At 38.3% G+C, this 17,705-nt stretch overlaps 2 protein-coding genes across 12 annotated transcripts in view; one reads left to right on the forward strand and one right to left on the reverse strand.

The window, feature by feature from the left end:
• Positions 1–5,736, reverse strand: part of syne2b (spectrin repeat containing, nuclear envelope 2b) — a 155,585-nt gene extending 149,849 nt beyond the window's left edge. For 9 of the 11 annotated variants that reach the window (XM_085144137.1, XM_085144130.1, XM_085144138.1 and 6 more), the window contains exon 1: positions 5,588–5,736. The gene's annotated coding sequence lies outside the window, so the exon portion shown is untranslated. Of the gene's footprint in view, positions 1–3,666; positions 3,775–5,587 lie in introns of those variants that run through there. The other 2 variants (XM_085144140.1, XM_085144129.1) reach the window with 2 other exon arrangements.
• Positions 5,737–7,242: 1,506 nt separating this feature from the next.
• gphb5 (glycoprotein hormone subunit beta 5) lies at positions 7,243–17,705 on the forward strand. The gene is made up of 3 exons (XM_085144268.1): positions 7,243–9,661; positions 14,687–14,882; positions 16,826–17,705. The coding sequence occupies exons 1-3, from the start codon at positions 9,582–9,584 to the stop codon at positions 17,015–17,017; spliced, it is 468 nt and encodes a 155-aa protein (XP_085000394.1). The 5' UTR covers positions 7,243–9,581; the 3' UTR covers positions 17,018–17,705.

Raw genomic sequence — 17,705 nt, forward strand, 5'->3', positions numbered from 1 at the left:
TTCCTTTTTCTCCCACCTCACGCTCACAGACACATAACGTGTATGGCAGTCCATTCTCCCTGCAGCACGGACTACACTGCCTATGATGCTACATTCTTTAGAGCTATATCAGTAGCATTCTGCCTATTAGCTTAGCACAACAACAACAAAAAGGCCTCTCTCACCCAGGAAACACGCAGAGAGAGCGTCACCCTGTAACCATGGCAACCGTAACGCTGCCGCCTGGAACAACAGAACGTAGCTGTCAAACAAAACCCAAACAGTCCCAATATGAAACAGGGAAGTACCACCGTGTAATCCATTTATTTCAACAAAGTAACTGTATTCTAAATACCACTTTTTTAAACGGTAACTGTAACGGAATACAGTTACTCATATTTTGTATTTTAAATACGTAACGGCGATACATGTATTCCGTTACTCCCCAACACTGGCAGTAGGTATGGGTATTGAGTAGGGGTGCAACAACACTCGTATCGATATTGAACCATTCGATACAGTGCTTTCGGTTCGGTAGCATATGTATCGAACAATACAAAATTTGTAATTTATTTTATCAACTTTCCTTCTGACGATGCTGTCTGTGTTGAGCGCTCAGTGGATCTGCGCTCGACAGTGCAGCCTAGGCGGAGTAGTCGAACGCAGATTCACTGAGCGCAGGGCAAGCTAGCGAGACAGAAGTTAAGCTCTCCTTGCAACATGGCAAATTGAACCTCCCCCACCCTCATTCAGATCTGGCGTTTGGAACTATTTTGGTTTTCATGTGACGTATGACCCTGAAGGTAAGCGCGTCATGGACTAAAGTAAAACAGTATGTTGGATGTGCCACGCAATGCTCAATTACATTGGTGGGAACTAGTGTGTTAGCGCAGTTAGCTCGTTAATGTGTTGGCCGTCCAGCCCCACACACGGGGCAATCCGCAGTAGCTCGTTAACGGAGATTTGCCGTGTTGTGGCATTAACGTAATTTCAACGTGATTAACGCTGACAGCACTAGTGGGAACACAACAAATATGACTGCACATTTACTCTGACAGCATCCTAGTGCAAAGACAAGTGGAAGCAGACAAAAACAACAAGCACGCATGCTACAAACTTTACCCAAGTCATTTAGACAGCCGTTAGCACATGATTCTCCTTATGGGGACCTGATATGTTTAATATGCTGCCCATTTTCTTCTGGGCTTCTTCATATAGCCCAGAAGAAGCGTATAGTATAGCTTTTATTTTGGAAGGAGACATTTCTCTGTAATAAACTCTCTTTTCCAAAGATGAGTGATTTCTCGATCAGATATATTTATTATTTTATCCCTTTGTTGTTTCAGCAACATTACATTTAAAAACTGTACTTTTGAGTTAAAATATATATTTATAATTTTAATAAATGACAAATTAAAAAGGCATGAACATTTTTTTTTGTATCGAATATCGAACCGTGACACCAAAGTATCGAACCGAACCGTGAATTTTGTGTATCGTTGCACCCCTAGTATTGAGGAATTTAATTTAAAGCTGAATCCAGTAAATCCTTAGTAACTGGAGAATATTGGTGCAGATGAAGTAAATAAAAACAAAAAAGCAAGAAAAGTATTTTTATACTCTTGACAAGCTGTTGTGATGTCAGTGCATGAGATGACTCCTTATTGGTTACTTGACATTCTGACAAGTGCAAAATACCAGCAAACTATTTAAAGCACCATAACTAATAATAACATCAAATTAAATCATTTGATAAGCTAGCATTAAACAAATATTTGCCCAAGGTTACTCGCAGCTGCACAAGTAATAAGAAGTAAGCAGCACATGCGGTTTCTAAAAACACACTGAACCACTAACATCCATTGTTAATGTGACCCCACAGAACCATGCTCTGATAATGCTACCCTGCCAAGTATGTGTGCATATGTGGACTGCTATAGCACAGCATTTGAGCTATCCCAAGGCTTCGTGTCAGCTGCAAAACGATAGATCAAGAGAGGCGAGAGACAGAGAGAGCGGTATATAAAATATATACAAATATTTACTGCAAGAGATTACAAGAGATAGTAACTAATGGGAAAATGTCAGGGGTTTCTTACACAAGCATTATTTAAAAGAAAGGAACACAGCTTTTATTGCTGTGTGTTTTTCACTGTGTGGATCTAATAAATATAAGTTGTTAACGTGTCTATTGAGATTTCAGGGCAACAACAATAGAGTGCTGCACTCATGCATGACTCATAGTTAAGCAATCAAATCACACCATCCATTAAAGTTGCATCACAAAGTGAATTTTACTTGCTGTCATTACTGAGTAAAGAGGTAAGCCTATAGCGGGCAAAGGCACATTATCAGAGAGAGTCACAAGTCCCACTGCTCAGCTCTAATTGTAGCAATGAGACAAAGGGCAGCAAAACACATTACACGGTGCTGTGGAAAAAGTACAGGGAGGGGTCACATCACAAAGCCAAAGCACTGGCGTTGCGTGCTTGTTGCATGTCTTTATCCAGATTAATAATCGCATAATTAGTTAAAGTGGCCGTCTGTGAGAAAGCTGAAGGGCATGAAGTAGTAGAGAGGTATTAAGTCTCCCCAGAGCGCCACAACAAAAGTGATTTAACAGTCCAGTTTATTCGTGTCAGACTTACAAGTGCAACCTTAAATAAAAGCTTTACCCAAGAAAAACGCAAGCAGTAAGTATCAGTAGTAAGTGTATATGTTGTGCTAGAGAATCCAACATGTATCGATCAGTAAATTTAAAAAAAAAAAATCCTACACATAGTTTTAGCACAGGATGAAGCATGCAACATATCCTTCATTTGATGAATGAGCAAAATGAGCACTTTGTCTTATAACTGTGCCTTATTCAGGACTGAGAAAAGAGGCTGTCTTCAACCTCAAAGGAAGCACCAAAAATGCAACAAAAAGTATTCTTGACTGTGGTGCAGATGAAAGTAACACATTAAATAACCTAAACCTGAAACTGAATCATTTTGTCACTGGAGTTTGTACAAGCCTGTGTTACACTGAAAGCCTTTCTTCTGCTCTGTTTTCACGCTGTGTCCAGACTTTCAAACTGTAAAAAATTGACCATATTTACCAAAATCTTTCAAAAAATCTGTACGTATTTGTTCAGATTTCATGTCACCCCTGCACACATTCCCCATAAATTCACAAGGTATTCATATTCATTTTTAAAGCTGAGGGATAATGGATTAGTCATTGACAACATATGCTAGAAAATGTTAGCCTTCCAGCTCCCACAGCTTTCCCATATGGAAAAGATATATATAAATCTTATAAAGTTTGTGTCTTGTGTGAAACTTGTATGAAAAGCATACAAGAGTAAAAACAGATATAAGATCCCTTGAAAAATTATATAATGAAACTTGTATGTTTTGGATACTTACTAAAACAATATATGAAAGTAATGAGAAAGTGGCCATTTTCATGAGTTAAGTCATATAAGTCTTTACTATTTCTTTTCCATATGGGTTATGCCAACTGAAAATATCTTGGATGTGAGAGTTGAACCATGAGCTAAGGACTGGTTAAGACTAAACAAAATTACCATTCAAGAAACAAGAAGCTGTTAAACCTGACTTCAGTTTGCATAAATTAAATGAAACAAAATTAAAATCTATGAAGATACCAAAACAAAATCATTTCTGTGTGCAAGGCTAATACCTTCCTCTGGCTCCAGGATCCTACTTCTGTGTCAGTACTGCTCTGACTAACCACAACAAGCTGGAACGGAACTAAACTGACATGAACCACAGACACATCAGTGATATCCAGTTTGAACAGTAATTGTAAACAAACACCTGGGAAAACCACATCTTCCACATTCCCTCACTAGAGATTTGACTCTAAAGGGAACTCTCCCTGCCACTCGCTTTTATCTCAGTATAAATGCCGTGACTCTCTCTGAAACAACACCCTACTCTCACTGCATTTCTTTAAATGCTTTCCAGCAGGTCTTTGTGCTCTTTGTGAGAGCCCAAGGAACAAATCAACAGCGACAGTGTTGCTGAACCTGTCACACAGAGCTTTCACAGACACACCCTGGGTGATCAGATGTTAGAAAAGGGGAGAGGTAATCTATGCTTTCATTCGACTAAGAACACACCACTGATGACAATATGGGGCAAATATCTTGAAGGCGGACCTACAGTGCAATATATTTTGACACGCATGCACAGTATCACAAGGTTCATACAACACGGAGGTCTTGATTGAATGAGGTTAGTAAGGTAGTTTCTCTTAGATAGAAGATTTCTATCGAGTATCATTATCTATGAGTCCACTAAGAAATGGAAAACAAAGACACTGAACTCTAACAAGCTAACAGAAAAAACATAAAACTCCTGTTATTTATTAATGTTCTGCTAGGGCAGAAAAACGGTATCACATATTATTCTTCTAAATAGCTCAAGTTAGTGAAGGAAATAGGGTTGCATATTTTTTATAGAAACAAAACTAAATGTTATACTACCCTACATACCACTGTAGGGATTTTTAATCCCGGGTGCTTAACAAAATGATTCTCAGCTCAACTTCAATTATCCTACCACCTACAAGTGGGCTGAGTTACAGCTGCTCACATGTTTTAGCAGAAAGGAAATGTGAATTTATATGACGACATTGTTGTAAAAGCATCCTAACCAAAAGCAATATCTCTGGATTTATATCTTAAATACAGAACAAACAGTCCAAGTTTATAGCATGATTCTTGGTATAAATACAAATCTTATAGTGATCTTTGGTAACAGGCAATTTTTCACACATAGACAGATAAACATGAGGTACAAAGAAGAGGTGGCTCAGTTAAAGTGATGACTGAGGGAGACACTGTATCTCAAAGAACCCTTCAAGTCAAACTACTGAGAAAAGTCACATCTGCTAACTGGGTGATAAGGCCTTTAAATGACATATAAACTGCACCTCATAACAGTCCTGGGCTGAGTTTACATCAGTCACTTAAACATAGAATAACTTCAGTTAGCAACAGGAATTCGTTATTCTTACTAAACTGATGCATTGAATTGTTACTAGACAGGCTACAGTTCAGAACTGCTTACATATATACATCTATATATATATAAGATATATAGATGTATATATGCGAATCCCAACCACTGTACATTAACTTGTCCTATCACTGTTGTCTATAAGTGCTACTAAGTGAGCTGGTTTTCACTGCAGGAATGTGAGATAGTGTCACTGTTATGAAGCTGTTGGGTCCCAAAAATAGCAGCAAGGAACATGTGTGTACAGCTGAACTGAGATCAGATCAGTTGAGACATATAATGAGTCCTTGAGGAAGACTAGAAGACTTTTTAATAAGGCAGATAAGAAGCCATGGGTCTGCAGGCTTAAGAAGAATATAATGAGAAGACACTCTCCTCACACACGCTTAGGAATTGCATCGGGTGACAGCAATACCATTACTAATTAAACTCAGGGTCAATTACAGCCGCATTATGTAAACTTCACCACCTAAACTGCAGTCAGTAGTCAACACATTCTTTACAGCTGCACATACTGCTGGTTCTTCGAAATTTCATAGAGATTTACAGAAAAAATGTCAAAAGTTGGTTGTACTTACATACAGTAAAAAGTTGTGTTTTGGGGTAAAGATGGAGGTCCAGGGACTATTGAACTGCAATGTGGGAGAGCAGATCTGGTTCTGTTGTAGTATGTGGAAATGAAACCTGAAGCACTGTTTGACAGATCTGGAAGTTTGCAGCGCTCCACTGGACTGTCACCCGAGAAGTCAGAGCCATGCCGGGGCCAAGTAGGAAACTCTGTGGGGCACTAAAAATAGAAACCAGCCAGGGTTCAGCTCACCCACCTCCTTCCAGTTTGGCTCTGATGGCTGTCACCTGGTTAAAGGTCCGGCTTCAACATGTACATATATGCTCATGCGCATGCAGAACTGACAGATCCTTTCTGAGGTGTAGTCATGCATGACCATACAGTGTAAATGAAAGAAGGAACATGTTTGAGCTAGAAGTTACATAAACCTAGCAAAATACGAGCTATATAGCACTATAGGAGACTATGGTATGGTGATGATATGATAAGTTTCTATTATGCATCACAGATCCAGTAATTATTTAATAAAATTTATGAAAATACACATGAAAATTAAACGTTCTTTTTATTTAAAGGAACATTTGGCTGTGCACTTATTCACATTCAGCTCAGTGAGTAAGAAACACCACATTTTCCACTGATGTACCAGGATATGGTGATATTGTGTGATCTCTTCGTGATCAAATGTAATTTTCCTCATGCAATGCTTTTTTTATGGTAAGTATACACACCTTAGAAGTTAAGTTCTTCGTTTGGTATTACAGTTTTGTTTACTGATCTTTATGTTTTGAGTATTTTCGAGTCTTTTCTTCGTTTTATTGCTTAATTTGTTTCCTCTGTGTTTCCTGTCTAATCCTCCCCTAGGTTTATTAATGTATCTGCGTTTCTCATACCCTGTTTTATTTTGGCGGTTACTTGTCTTAACTGTCTTGTGTTTAGTTTTACTTTCACTCCTGTCTCATTGTCTTGATTATCTGCACTTGCTTCTTGTTTTCCCCAGCCGTGCCCACTTCCTGTTATTGCCCTTCTGTGTATATATAGAGCTGTCTTCCTCTCAGTCCTTTGTCTCAGTGGCTGTTAACCTGTTCTCATGTGTTTGCTGTTATGCTGGACTGAATTAGTCTTTTGTTTTGTGGACTGCTTCAACAACCTTATGAAAGATGCATTCTGAGTTTAACTCTAACCTTTTTCCATGCCCTGCTTTTGGGTACAAATTCTGTAATTCATGAGTCTAATTTAAACACATTATGATTTATTTTGATCATCAGATATGAGTTAAATGTTTTAGAGTGTTAGTGTTAGTGAGACTGGCTCACCGGTCTAGAAATACAGCTAAGGTCCACTCATCTGACATTTGCAAAAGATTGAACTGGATATTTTAACAGATAAGATAAGATAAGATAAGATAAGATAAGATAAGATAAGATAACTCTTGATTGTCATTGCACAGTCATACATAGTACAGTAGTACAATGAGATTGGAAAACTGTCCTACATCGGCACTACACATACACAACATGACATAGTATAATAACTTAGTAATAAAAAAGAAGAATAAGTGTATTTGTATTGCACACTGTTGTTAATGCACATTAACAACAGTGTGCAATACATTAATTATTATTGCACCTTGTTATAAATATTATTATTGTTGTTGTTGTTATTGTTGTTGTTATTGTTGTTTTAAACATTGTTACCTCCCCCCTAAAAAAGTCCAGGGAGGTAGCCAATCAGGTCAGCTATTTGCATTGATCAGGGCTATTGCCCTGTTGTAGATGTACTGCAATACCAACATCTTTCCCCAATCAAGTCATAGTTTTTATAAATACAATATTTTCATTTAGTTTCAGCTAATCATACAATGAGAAAATAATTTCAAAGGATTCATCTGCCAAAGAATTGTATATCACTGTAAAATGGCATAACTCAGTGAATGATTTGCATTCAAATCACTGAAAAATATTAATATTATATGTGAGCACCAGAGGTCAGCACAACATCATCTTATTCCTGTCAGGGCTTCTGACGTCTACAGCCAAACCCACAGGATTTCATACTTTTAAGTAAAGTCGTAATAACCTTTAGATGTTTACATTGATTGATTGATTGATTGATTGCATGGATTTGAGTATTGATTACTGGGAAAGCATTAAGGACATGGATGGGCTGCTTTTATTACCCTTCAGTTTACCTACATAACCAAACAATCCATGGAAATAAACAACATACTTAAATAACTGCCCATGATAGTCTGTTGATCTGTTTGTTGCTTTAGATATTTAGCACTACTGCCACTTATTACCTTTAGGTCATTCCTGGAGATTCCTCAAGATAACAAAAGTTCTGAGTAAACTGGACAGAAAATTTTAATAAAGATATATTTTATATTTTAGAAACTTACACAATTATTGAATATCACAAACAAGAGCATGATGAGTGATATGCCAGACCTATTTAGGATTACTCATTTATCTTTATTCTGCTCATTTTTACAAAAAGCAATTATATTTTTATTTCCATGTAAATTTCACAATTAAACACTGTTGAATTCAAACATTGGCAAGAAATCCTAATAATGCTACCATAATAATAATAATAGCTGTGACACTATCAAAAGCTGCAGGACAACATACGTGGGCTGAACTACTGGCTGTAATAATATCTCATTGGGTTTTTACATGTTTGCACTTACAGAAGCTTCCTTTCTCACTTGCACAAACACTCACACGCATGCTGGCTTCAGTCTCTCTGCACTCACCCTTATATAAGACACTAGCCTTTGAATTTGATTTGGTTTCTGCTTATTTCCCAGTTATTTTAGTCAGGACTGATTAATAAAGAAGATGAGCATCCTTGTAATTAAATGACAAGAAAATGAAGCTGGAAACTTTCAGTATATAATAATTACATAAAAGCTGGATTTTGGAAATCTAGGCTTTACTCCCTTTGTACTGAATTACAATTAACCTCCACCAAAGTTATCCAATTACATGCATCCTGTTATTCTACATCCTGCACATTGTTCAGTAAGGCTAATTCTTCATGACAAGGAGAACAGAGAGTCTGTGAACCTGTCCCTGACTCATCTTCCACAATATTCTCTCTAATCTAACTTTAATTGCTTGGCCTTAACTTTCAAGTCGACTTCTACAGATTCATTTCCTGAACTACTTGAGCACAGTTCTGCGCCACTGGCTTCACATGCCGCTCGTAGGGGTACCTGACGATGGTAATTTCTTGATGAGGCAATTCATCCCCTTCTACATGTCTCCACATCTTTCTTCTCCTCCTCCTGTCACTGACTCCTGGGAGGGCTGACGTATCCTTTCCGTCATAATTGAGTGAACCGCGTGGTAGAACCTGTAGACTTGGCCAGGTTGCTCTCTAGAGTGGTGTGATGAGTGTCACTAGCAACAAAAACGGACAACCACCCCCAAAACAAAACACATGACACAAAAAAAATGAGAATGAGACAGTAGCAGGGTAAGGCGGAGGACAGCTGTGGAGGAGCTTATGGGTGAAATAATTGCAGTCGGCATGTGAGAACAGGAGCAGGGTCTGTACCTGGAGCCAGCTAATTGAGCCTGAATGAGTAAGTGTAGACACAGGTAGGAACTGCATTTGAGTTTTGTTCCCCCTTTTCCGCGCGAACGACTATGAACAAAAGGGCAGACGCCTCCCCAATCAAGCTAATGGAGTGGGAAAAAGCTGGTGGCTGAATTCGATGGGCAGTGACAGGTAGAAGGGCCTTTGGGGGATTTACAGAGTCAGGAGGAGAAGAGGCAGACCGAGGTGAGGTTTTCAGCTGCTGGTTGGCAGGACGAGGGGCCGATATAAAGCCTCGGCTTGTACTGCCAGATCCATTAGCAGATGGTTCAGGTCAAAGGAACCATCAGTGACAAGTACTGTGGTTCATGTTATTCATTCAGTCCAGCCAAAAAATCATTTCACATCCGAGTATTAAAAAGCGAGAGTAGCTGCTCATTAAACAGCAAAAAACTCAGATGCTTCAACGTCTGCTTGAAACCAGACTGCAACTGCGATTTACAGCTGAGATGACCCTTCAAAGGAGACAGCCACAGTGGTGAGTGCATGCAGGATTATTTTCCGAGGTTTAACTTCGAGGATTGTAGCTCTTAACTGTGTTCAGTCAAAATAGCAGGACTTTTTTGTTTTAGTCCTGAACGATAACCAGGAATGTGAGAGATTTACAGATTTGCAGTTTAACAGTTTATTGGTGACAAGTCCAGAAAATAATAAATGTTTCTACAAATAACTTAATTTGTCTAACTCTGTAGTTTTTAATAGGGGTGGGGGGGAAATCGATACTGTGTAGTATCGTGATATTTTGTTTGCTAATAATGTATCGATACAGGGACAGCAGAAATCGATATTTTGTTACAAAAAAGGTTTTTGTGCTCTGACTTCAGAGCATGTTGATCCTTTTTCTGAACAAGAATCCTGACATTCCTTCACTGTCCAAATGTGTTTAATTTTTTCTATGGCAGCAATAAACATGACAGTTTACTTATTTTAACCCTTGTGATGTCCACGGGTCATTTTTGTCCTCTAAAGAAATCTTTTGCTATCAAAAATGTGTTTTTTATTCATTAAATGGTCTGAAAATAACAGAAGTTATTCATTACTATACTATGCGTGATTGGAATAAGTTTTAAGTAATTTGATTTATTTATGGGGTTTTTATTGGATTTTATAACAGCTGCTGTCCTCAGGGGTCAAAAATGACCCCAAAGTACAAAGTGTTGCAAAGAGCCGTATTTTCACAACATACTGCTTTCAAACATCTTTGATCTTGGATCACTGATGTGTGGGGTCAAGCACTGGTCATAACAACCAAAACAACAACAACAACAGGCAGCACAATGAGGAGGCAGGTGCTCTATATTCAATGAAAGTTTATTTACACAGCACCGAATCACAACAACAGTCGCATCAAAGTGCTTCGTATTGTAAGGTCGACCCTATAATAATACATACACAGAAAGTAGCTCACAAGCCTCCATTGCACTAGAGATTTGCATACTTTGATGAGCATACATTTTTTTACCATGTTGTGCAAAGCAATGAGCAGCAGGACAAAGCACATATTGTCCTCTAGTATAATGAGGAGGGAGAATCAATGTTCAGGAAGATCCAGGGTTAGAAGATAATGAAAATATAGCCAATATTTAGAGCACATGTTAACCTTTCTCTGAAAAAGCACATCACCCACCTGCAGAAGTGGAAGAAGGCTATGAAGTGAAGGAAAGTGATGAAGAATCTGAACTATGTTCAAGTAGGTTCTCAGGCCTCCAGGGCTTGGTAGTCTGAGGAGCTTGGAAAGAAAGTGACTGGGCTTCTTGAAGTTTCTTGAATTTTCAGGATGTGAAACTGAAATAGAAGATGTGTCAGAGGACTGCACATCTTCTATTTTAATTATGATGAAGACAAAGAATCAAGCAGGAAAGAGGAGTCAGCTGAGACAGAGGAATATTTGCAGTAATGTGAGGAAACATTGATCTGGTCTTCTATCCTTCCCAGTGTCAGACGATGCATGACTCTCTCATGTGCCTCAGAGAAAGACGATCTACCACAGTCCAAGCACATGTGCCAGGTCCCATACTCCTTCAGTTACTTTTCTACTCGAGTACTGAAAGCATTACACACAGTGTATTCTGCTTGTATTCTGCCTTTGAACGTTTACATGCCAATGGATGCATCAGAGACCAAGTTGGGGTTCAGTAACTTGCCCAAGGACACCTTGGTAAGAACTCCAGACTAGAGCACACAGAGATTGAACCAACAACCATCCAATCAGCAGATGACCTGCTCTACAGCCAACTCAATGACGAACAAGGAGGGACAACGAGAGAGGAAGAAAAATGGACCGAATGCAGCTGTAGGCGTATGTGTGTGTGTTGATTCTTACTGCCGAGCATCCAGTAGAGTCGCTACGGCCAGTTTATGACATCCTGAGTCTGGTAGAGTAGTTTTAAAGGTGACACAAGATTAATCATAGAAGCACAAAAAGGATATCATTTCTTGATAAAGACACAATAGATGATCATCGTTCATGACACAAACGTGCTCCCATTTGAGGTGTATGGAGCAAGTGGGCGTGTCTCCTGCTGTGATGTCAGACCCTGGTACTGATCTGACTGTATGAGCACCAAGTCCCCTTCAGAGGACTCTGTCCAACAGAACATCCAAGTAAACCAGGGATGAGATAAAAACATGGGCAGCATGTGATGCAGGTCCAGCTGTACATGGAACATGCTAGTGTACGATGGCAAACCGTCTCCTGCAGTCAGGACACGCCAGTTGTCCCTAACATTGCAGAAGGTTTCCAAAAGAAAACAATCACCTGTAACAACTTGTTTACTGTATATGACCCTTGGCCTGCAAGTGCAGAAAGAAAGCTGTCCATGATGGGACCAGTGCAGAGGAATAAACCTGAGCTTCCTCCTGATGGGACCAGTACAGAGGAATGAACCTGAGCTTCCTCCTGCACTTGGGTAAAACATGGACACGCCTTTGTTCTTGCTTCAGGCTCTCATGTGTTCACTCAGACTCATGCCCTGGTGTCCTATCATGCCAAAATATAGAAAACTGTCAGGTAATGAGTTGGAATAAAGTTGAATAAAACCTTGAAACACAGAGATGGATGATATTTTATACTTCTTGCTTTATAAACAGTCAAAGCAAACGGGGTCATTTTTGAGCCCAGAGGACAACAGATGTGATTATTTGCTGCCAGTAAAAAACTTTAAGTAGTTTAAAAACAGCTTTCTAAATTAACTTTGACATAAACCCGTCTGTGATCATCTGTTAAAGCAACCGACTCTGGTTGTGAAACGATAATCACGATAACTGATGATTTAATTTATTTTTTACCCAAAAACAAAGAAAAAAAATCATTTTTATGAGGTTTTTATCAGACTTAAATTTGAAATGGAATAAAAAAAAATGTTTAAAAATGTTTGAATTAAGTTTTAATTAAAAGTGGGGGAAAAAATCGACTTCATATTAATTAAGTATCAATCAAACCAGATGGGGACATTTTTGACCCCTGAGGACCACAGGTGTGATTATGTGCTGCCATATAAAATTTATAAATGGTTCAAAAAAAACTTTCTCACTAAAGTTCAACATACAGCACTCTGTAGTTATTCAGATAGTCAAAATTATCTGAACATTTAAATATTTTATTTTCTCAATTTGTTTTTGCTCAAAAACACAGTGTACTTTATGTAAACAAGGTGTGGTGGCCCTAAAATGTAAAATGTTGGGTAAATTTTGTGTTAATGTGTTGGTCTTAAGTAAAACTAAGATGTAACACTGAATTGATTGACAATTTATACTTTATACTTTAAAAAACAGTCAAATGAAGTGGGGACATTTTTGACCCCTGAGGACCACAGGTGTGATTATGTGCTGCCATTTAAAAAATTTAAATGGTTCAAAAAAAAATTCTCACTAAAGTTCAACATACAGCACTCTGTAGTTAGTCAGATAGTCAAAATTATCTAAACAATTAAATATTTAATTTTCTTGTTTTATTTTCGCTTAAAAAACAGGGTGTATTTTTTGTAAACAAGGTGTGGTGGCCCTAAAATGTAAAATGTTGGGTAAATTTTGTGTTAATGTGTTGGTCTTAAGTAAAACTAAGATGTAACACTGAATTGATTGACAATTTATACTTTATACTTTAAAAAACACTCAAATGAAGCGGGGACAGTTTTGACCCCTGATCACCCCAGTTGTATGGAAATCGGGGGGACATTATGAGGGTTAATTTAAGACATGTTTTATTTGAATTAAGTTTAAAACATTTTTATTTAATGTAAAATTATATTTTGTTTTAATTTACTTTCAAATTCTTCCGTTGCTGAAGGGGCTGCATAGTTTTCACAAATTGCATAGTTCAGAATAGCTATAATTGTACCAGATGGTTGCGTTCAGTTAAGTTGGACTAGACTGTAATACAGTACACTGAGAAATAACTAATGCTTTTAACATGGTAGGACCAAAACAGAAAAAATGTTTAGCATTTTCAGTTTGTCAACAATAAAACTGAAATGAGAGAAAGACTGAGTGTGAGACTTTGATATTAGATAAAATGAATATTGATAAAGTTTACCTTTATGTACAGAATCTGAATAGCGCAAAATATTTTTAAAAAATCGCAATAATATTGTATCGTGCGTTAAGTATTGTGATAATATCGTATCGTGGGATGTATGGTGATTCCCACCTCTAGTTTTTAACATGTTGTGTGCTTTTGGCAGACAATGTATCAAATGAGAGGAATTACAAAATTATCAAAAGTGAAAAATTATATTTTTAAGGATTAAAACTCCAATAATTTCTTGACCAGTACTGGACCATACTTCTATTATAGAGGAATGTAGGTGATTTAATAAAAAAAAAAAACAGAGACCTGACCGATGCCTGACACTGTCCTTAGCTGTGTATTCAGGTGATGAATGACACACTCTACAATACAGCTGTTAAGGGCTTCATTCCTAAAACATTTGCATAAAAAACCCCAATACTACAAAGTGATAACTAAAGAGGTATCATCTCAGCTAAAGCACACTGAGAATAAACTCATTTAAAGTCAAGTGCTAAAGGAAATGACTTGACTGGAAAGTTTAGGGTTTTATTACATTTTTGAGGTGGAATGTCAGCAGAGACACGATGTAGCACTTTTCCTGCTTTTATTTGCTCTTTGAGTCTGCTGAACGTGTCCTGGTTGAGGCACAGAGGAATGGAATGGTTATTCTGAATATTATCAAGATAGGAAATACATTTTAGGCCATGTAAAAGCAAAATTGGATAAGGTAGATTACAGATTTACAGTAAACACCTATGATTCCATTTTAATTGATTTTATTTCAAGCTTACAAATAACTGACACCAAAAAAAGTGCAGTGGGACAGCTTCACATCGATATGCAGAGGCCAGAATGCTCTCACTCTAAAGAAATGTGTTCATGCATTTAGGGAGTCAGCCTCCTCGCTTGCATCAAGTATGCCCTCACAAATCCTATTTAAAGTCTTTAAATCACTCCTCCTTCTTTACGTCCACAAATCCTTCTCTTCCTCAGGAAGCCTGCTGTGGTTCTGTGTTGCTTTTTGCTCGGGATCTCTCTACAGTCCAACATCAGCTGTGTGTCAACCATCAACCTGCGGCGTTTCATTGGCTGCGCAGTCCGGGAGTTCACCTTCCTGGCCAGGAAGCCTGGCTGTGGGAGTCTGCACGTCACCACTGATGCCTGCTGGGGGCGCTGTGAGACCTGGGAGGTGAGGACAAGGGCCACTGTACCAGGCACAGACACACAGGGAGGATAAGGGGGACTGAAAGAATATGATTATAGTACGAGGTGATATAACTCACAACTTTACTCAAAATTAAATTATCAGCATAGATAAAAAAGATGAACAAAATGGTTTAGACAGTTAAACACAGAGAGAGGCAGAGACAGATGAAGTGAATACTGTAGATACAGAGATGGAGAGATGGGTGGAGAAAATTTGTTTTCGCTTTCTCCCAAGGTCAGCTGCAAGTGCAAGCAGGGATTGAGCTGCTACACAGACACATAGAGGATGAGATGGTGAGGTAGTTAGATGTCCAGGGGAAAAATACATGCAGTGTTTGCAATACCCTACCAAGATCTAGTTATTGTCACATAGTAATGAGTGGCTGTCTGAAGTGAAACTCTTGCATAAGAATGAATACAGACAGAAGACTTTTGGAGTGCTAAAATTGAGTTAACATTCTGCAGGAATAGGAAGCAGCGTGGAATCCAGAGATTGAAGTGACAGCAGAGGTTTCCTCCACAATGCCTCAAGAGCATGAGAGACACAATTGGATTTCAGAAGTCACCATATACTATTATGAAAAAAAAGACGCTGTGAAATCTCAAGTTTCATCCGGAACATTGCATTCAGTGACGGGAGGCATTAGAAAGCTTATGATTCTCTCTGCTTTATTACTGCAGCGTAGCAGAGCTTTGTGTTGTTCTGCTCTTTGGATCGCCTCAGGGAAGAGCCTCATCTTTTTCTCTGTTCTCCCCCACAGGGAGGTCAGGGCACAGCAGAGGGAGCTGATGTATTGCTTTAGGGAGAGTCTGAGGACAGACACCAGGAGGTCGGGGGTTAAATCTGTGACGTGCAGGCCACGGAACCGTAAACAGCTGCAAAAGATTTGCATTCATTTGTGCATTCTTTGGAAAATAGAATCAAGATCAACTATTGTCATTTTATAAAGTATTTGAGGAACACTGAAGGTGTTTAATGTAATGTGAGGATGTGTCACAAATGTCCCATCAAACACAGCTTGGAATATAGAAGCTAACTGGAGCAGCTTTCTTTGGCAAGCTGAAAGAATTATCATTAATATGAAATGATAAAGAAAGCACAGCCTCCTTATTCATGGATTTTGTCAATGTCTTAAAATACAACAACAACACAGGTATGGAGCAAAAAGAACTAGACTGCATTTGTATGAGGCGCACAAAGACTTTACACTTATTGCAAAAACAAAGTACAAAGCCACACATAACCTTCACCAGAATGAGACACATCAGTAAATCACAGCAGCACTCAGTGATAGTTTGGCTTCCCTTTAAAAACAGGTGCACTGATTAAGTCTGCATGTTAATTGAAGGACAGGATTGGGCCACTGGTCCAACCAGCAATGAGGATGAAAGGTACGATGTGGAACATATGCAGCCACTAATCGGGAACATGGGCTTGCATGCACTAATTAGCATACAAAACACTCAGATATGTTAGTCACGAGGAAGGAAGAGGGAGCGTAACAACCACGACAGTTGGAAACACATTATTTGTTATCCAGTTGAGAATGAGAACAGAAAAGCCTACATAAATACATGGGTGCTGCCATATACCAGTATTTGTGTGTGTGTATATATATATATAGTATGCATATGATAATGATAATAGACTTTTATACATACCTTTCAAGACACACAAGGACACTTTACAAGCGGTTAAATACCATAATCACAGTGTGCACAGTGTGCGTCTGCCTGTATATAGATTCTGTCAGTGTGTCATGTGTTTGTTAATTCCTGTTTTATTTTGAAAGTTCTCAGCAATAAACCTGCTTTTTTTTAGCGTTTGGCTCCAACCCTGCCTGCCATACAGTGAACCCTGACAGTATTACAACAAAGTGATAAATAAATTTAAAACAAAATAAATTAATTTTTGTTTTTTTACAGAAGCCAATCCTGGAGCCTCCCTTCATTGAGTCCTATCAGCGGGTTTGTACTTACAATGAGACTCGGCTGGAGACTGTGAAACTACCAAACTGTCAGCCCAATGTAGATCCAACATACACCTACCCTGTGGCCTTAAGATGTGACTGTGGAGTGTGTCTGACCAGCACTACTGAATGCATAACTTCTGTGTGAAGTCTGAACAGGCAGAAATGTTTTATGTACACTTTTGGTAATAATTACACGCAATACTGCTTTAACTGGAATGTGTTTGCTTTTCTCCTGACTCAGTTTATTCTTACACCAAATATAGACTTGAACAGAATCTGTTAAGTATTACAGATAGTAGCAGATAGATTCACCGCATACATTTTACTGACTTATAATCTCTATTTTTTATTATATAAAATAGAATGCTCTTAGTTTGGCTACATATCTAAGAAAAACCTGAAATATATCACTACTGAAATATGTTACCAACTTCACTTGGCATTTTTTCTTAGGAGCAAAGCAATCACTGTAAACCTTACAATGTTGTAATTGACATAAGTAGATGTTTTTTTTTTTTTTTATCTGCCTTTAATGGATGAATAATGAAATGATCACTTATTAGCTTTTAATCAACCTGAGCTTTTAGCCCAAGGGTCTGCTGGAGAGGTAAGGGCTTACTAAGTGTTCTTATTCATTTGATTTTCCATGAGAACTGGGTGTATTAATAATCTCTGAGTGCTCACGTGTGTTTTGGAGTGCAGGACCATCACTCTTTCCACAATAAAAGCATGTTTTCTTTCCTCCTCTGTTTCTTGTCATTTGGGTTTGTAGAACTTCATGTTTATGCTTAAATTGCTGCAAATCTGGCTTTTGATACAGACATTACCACCAG

The sequence above is a fragment of the Neolamprologus multifasciatus genome, chromosome 19 (genome assembly GCF_963576455.1).
Source record: "Neolamprologus multifasciatus chromosome 19, fNeoMul1.2, whole genome shotgun sequence".
NCBI classification, from domain to species: Eukaryota; Metazoa; Chordata; class Actinopteri; order Cichliformes; family Cichlidae; genus Neolamprologus; species Neolamprologus multifasciatus.

Coding starts and splice junctions, on each gene's coding strand:
- gphb5 (XM_085144268.1), top strand. CDS start 9,582: ATGCTTCAACGTCTGCTTGAAACCAGACTGCAACTGCGATTTACAGCT. Junction 9,662..14,686: donor CAAAGGAGACAGCCACAGTG/GTGAGTGCATGC, acceptor TCTCTTCCTCAG/GAAGCCTGCTGTGGTTCTGT. Junction 14,883..16,825: donor GGCGCTGTGAGACCTGGGAG/GTGAGGACAAGG, acceptor GTTTTTTTACAG/AAGCCAATCCTGGAGCCTCC.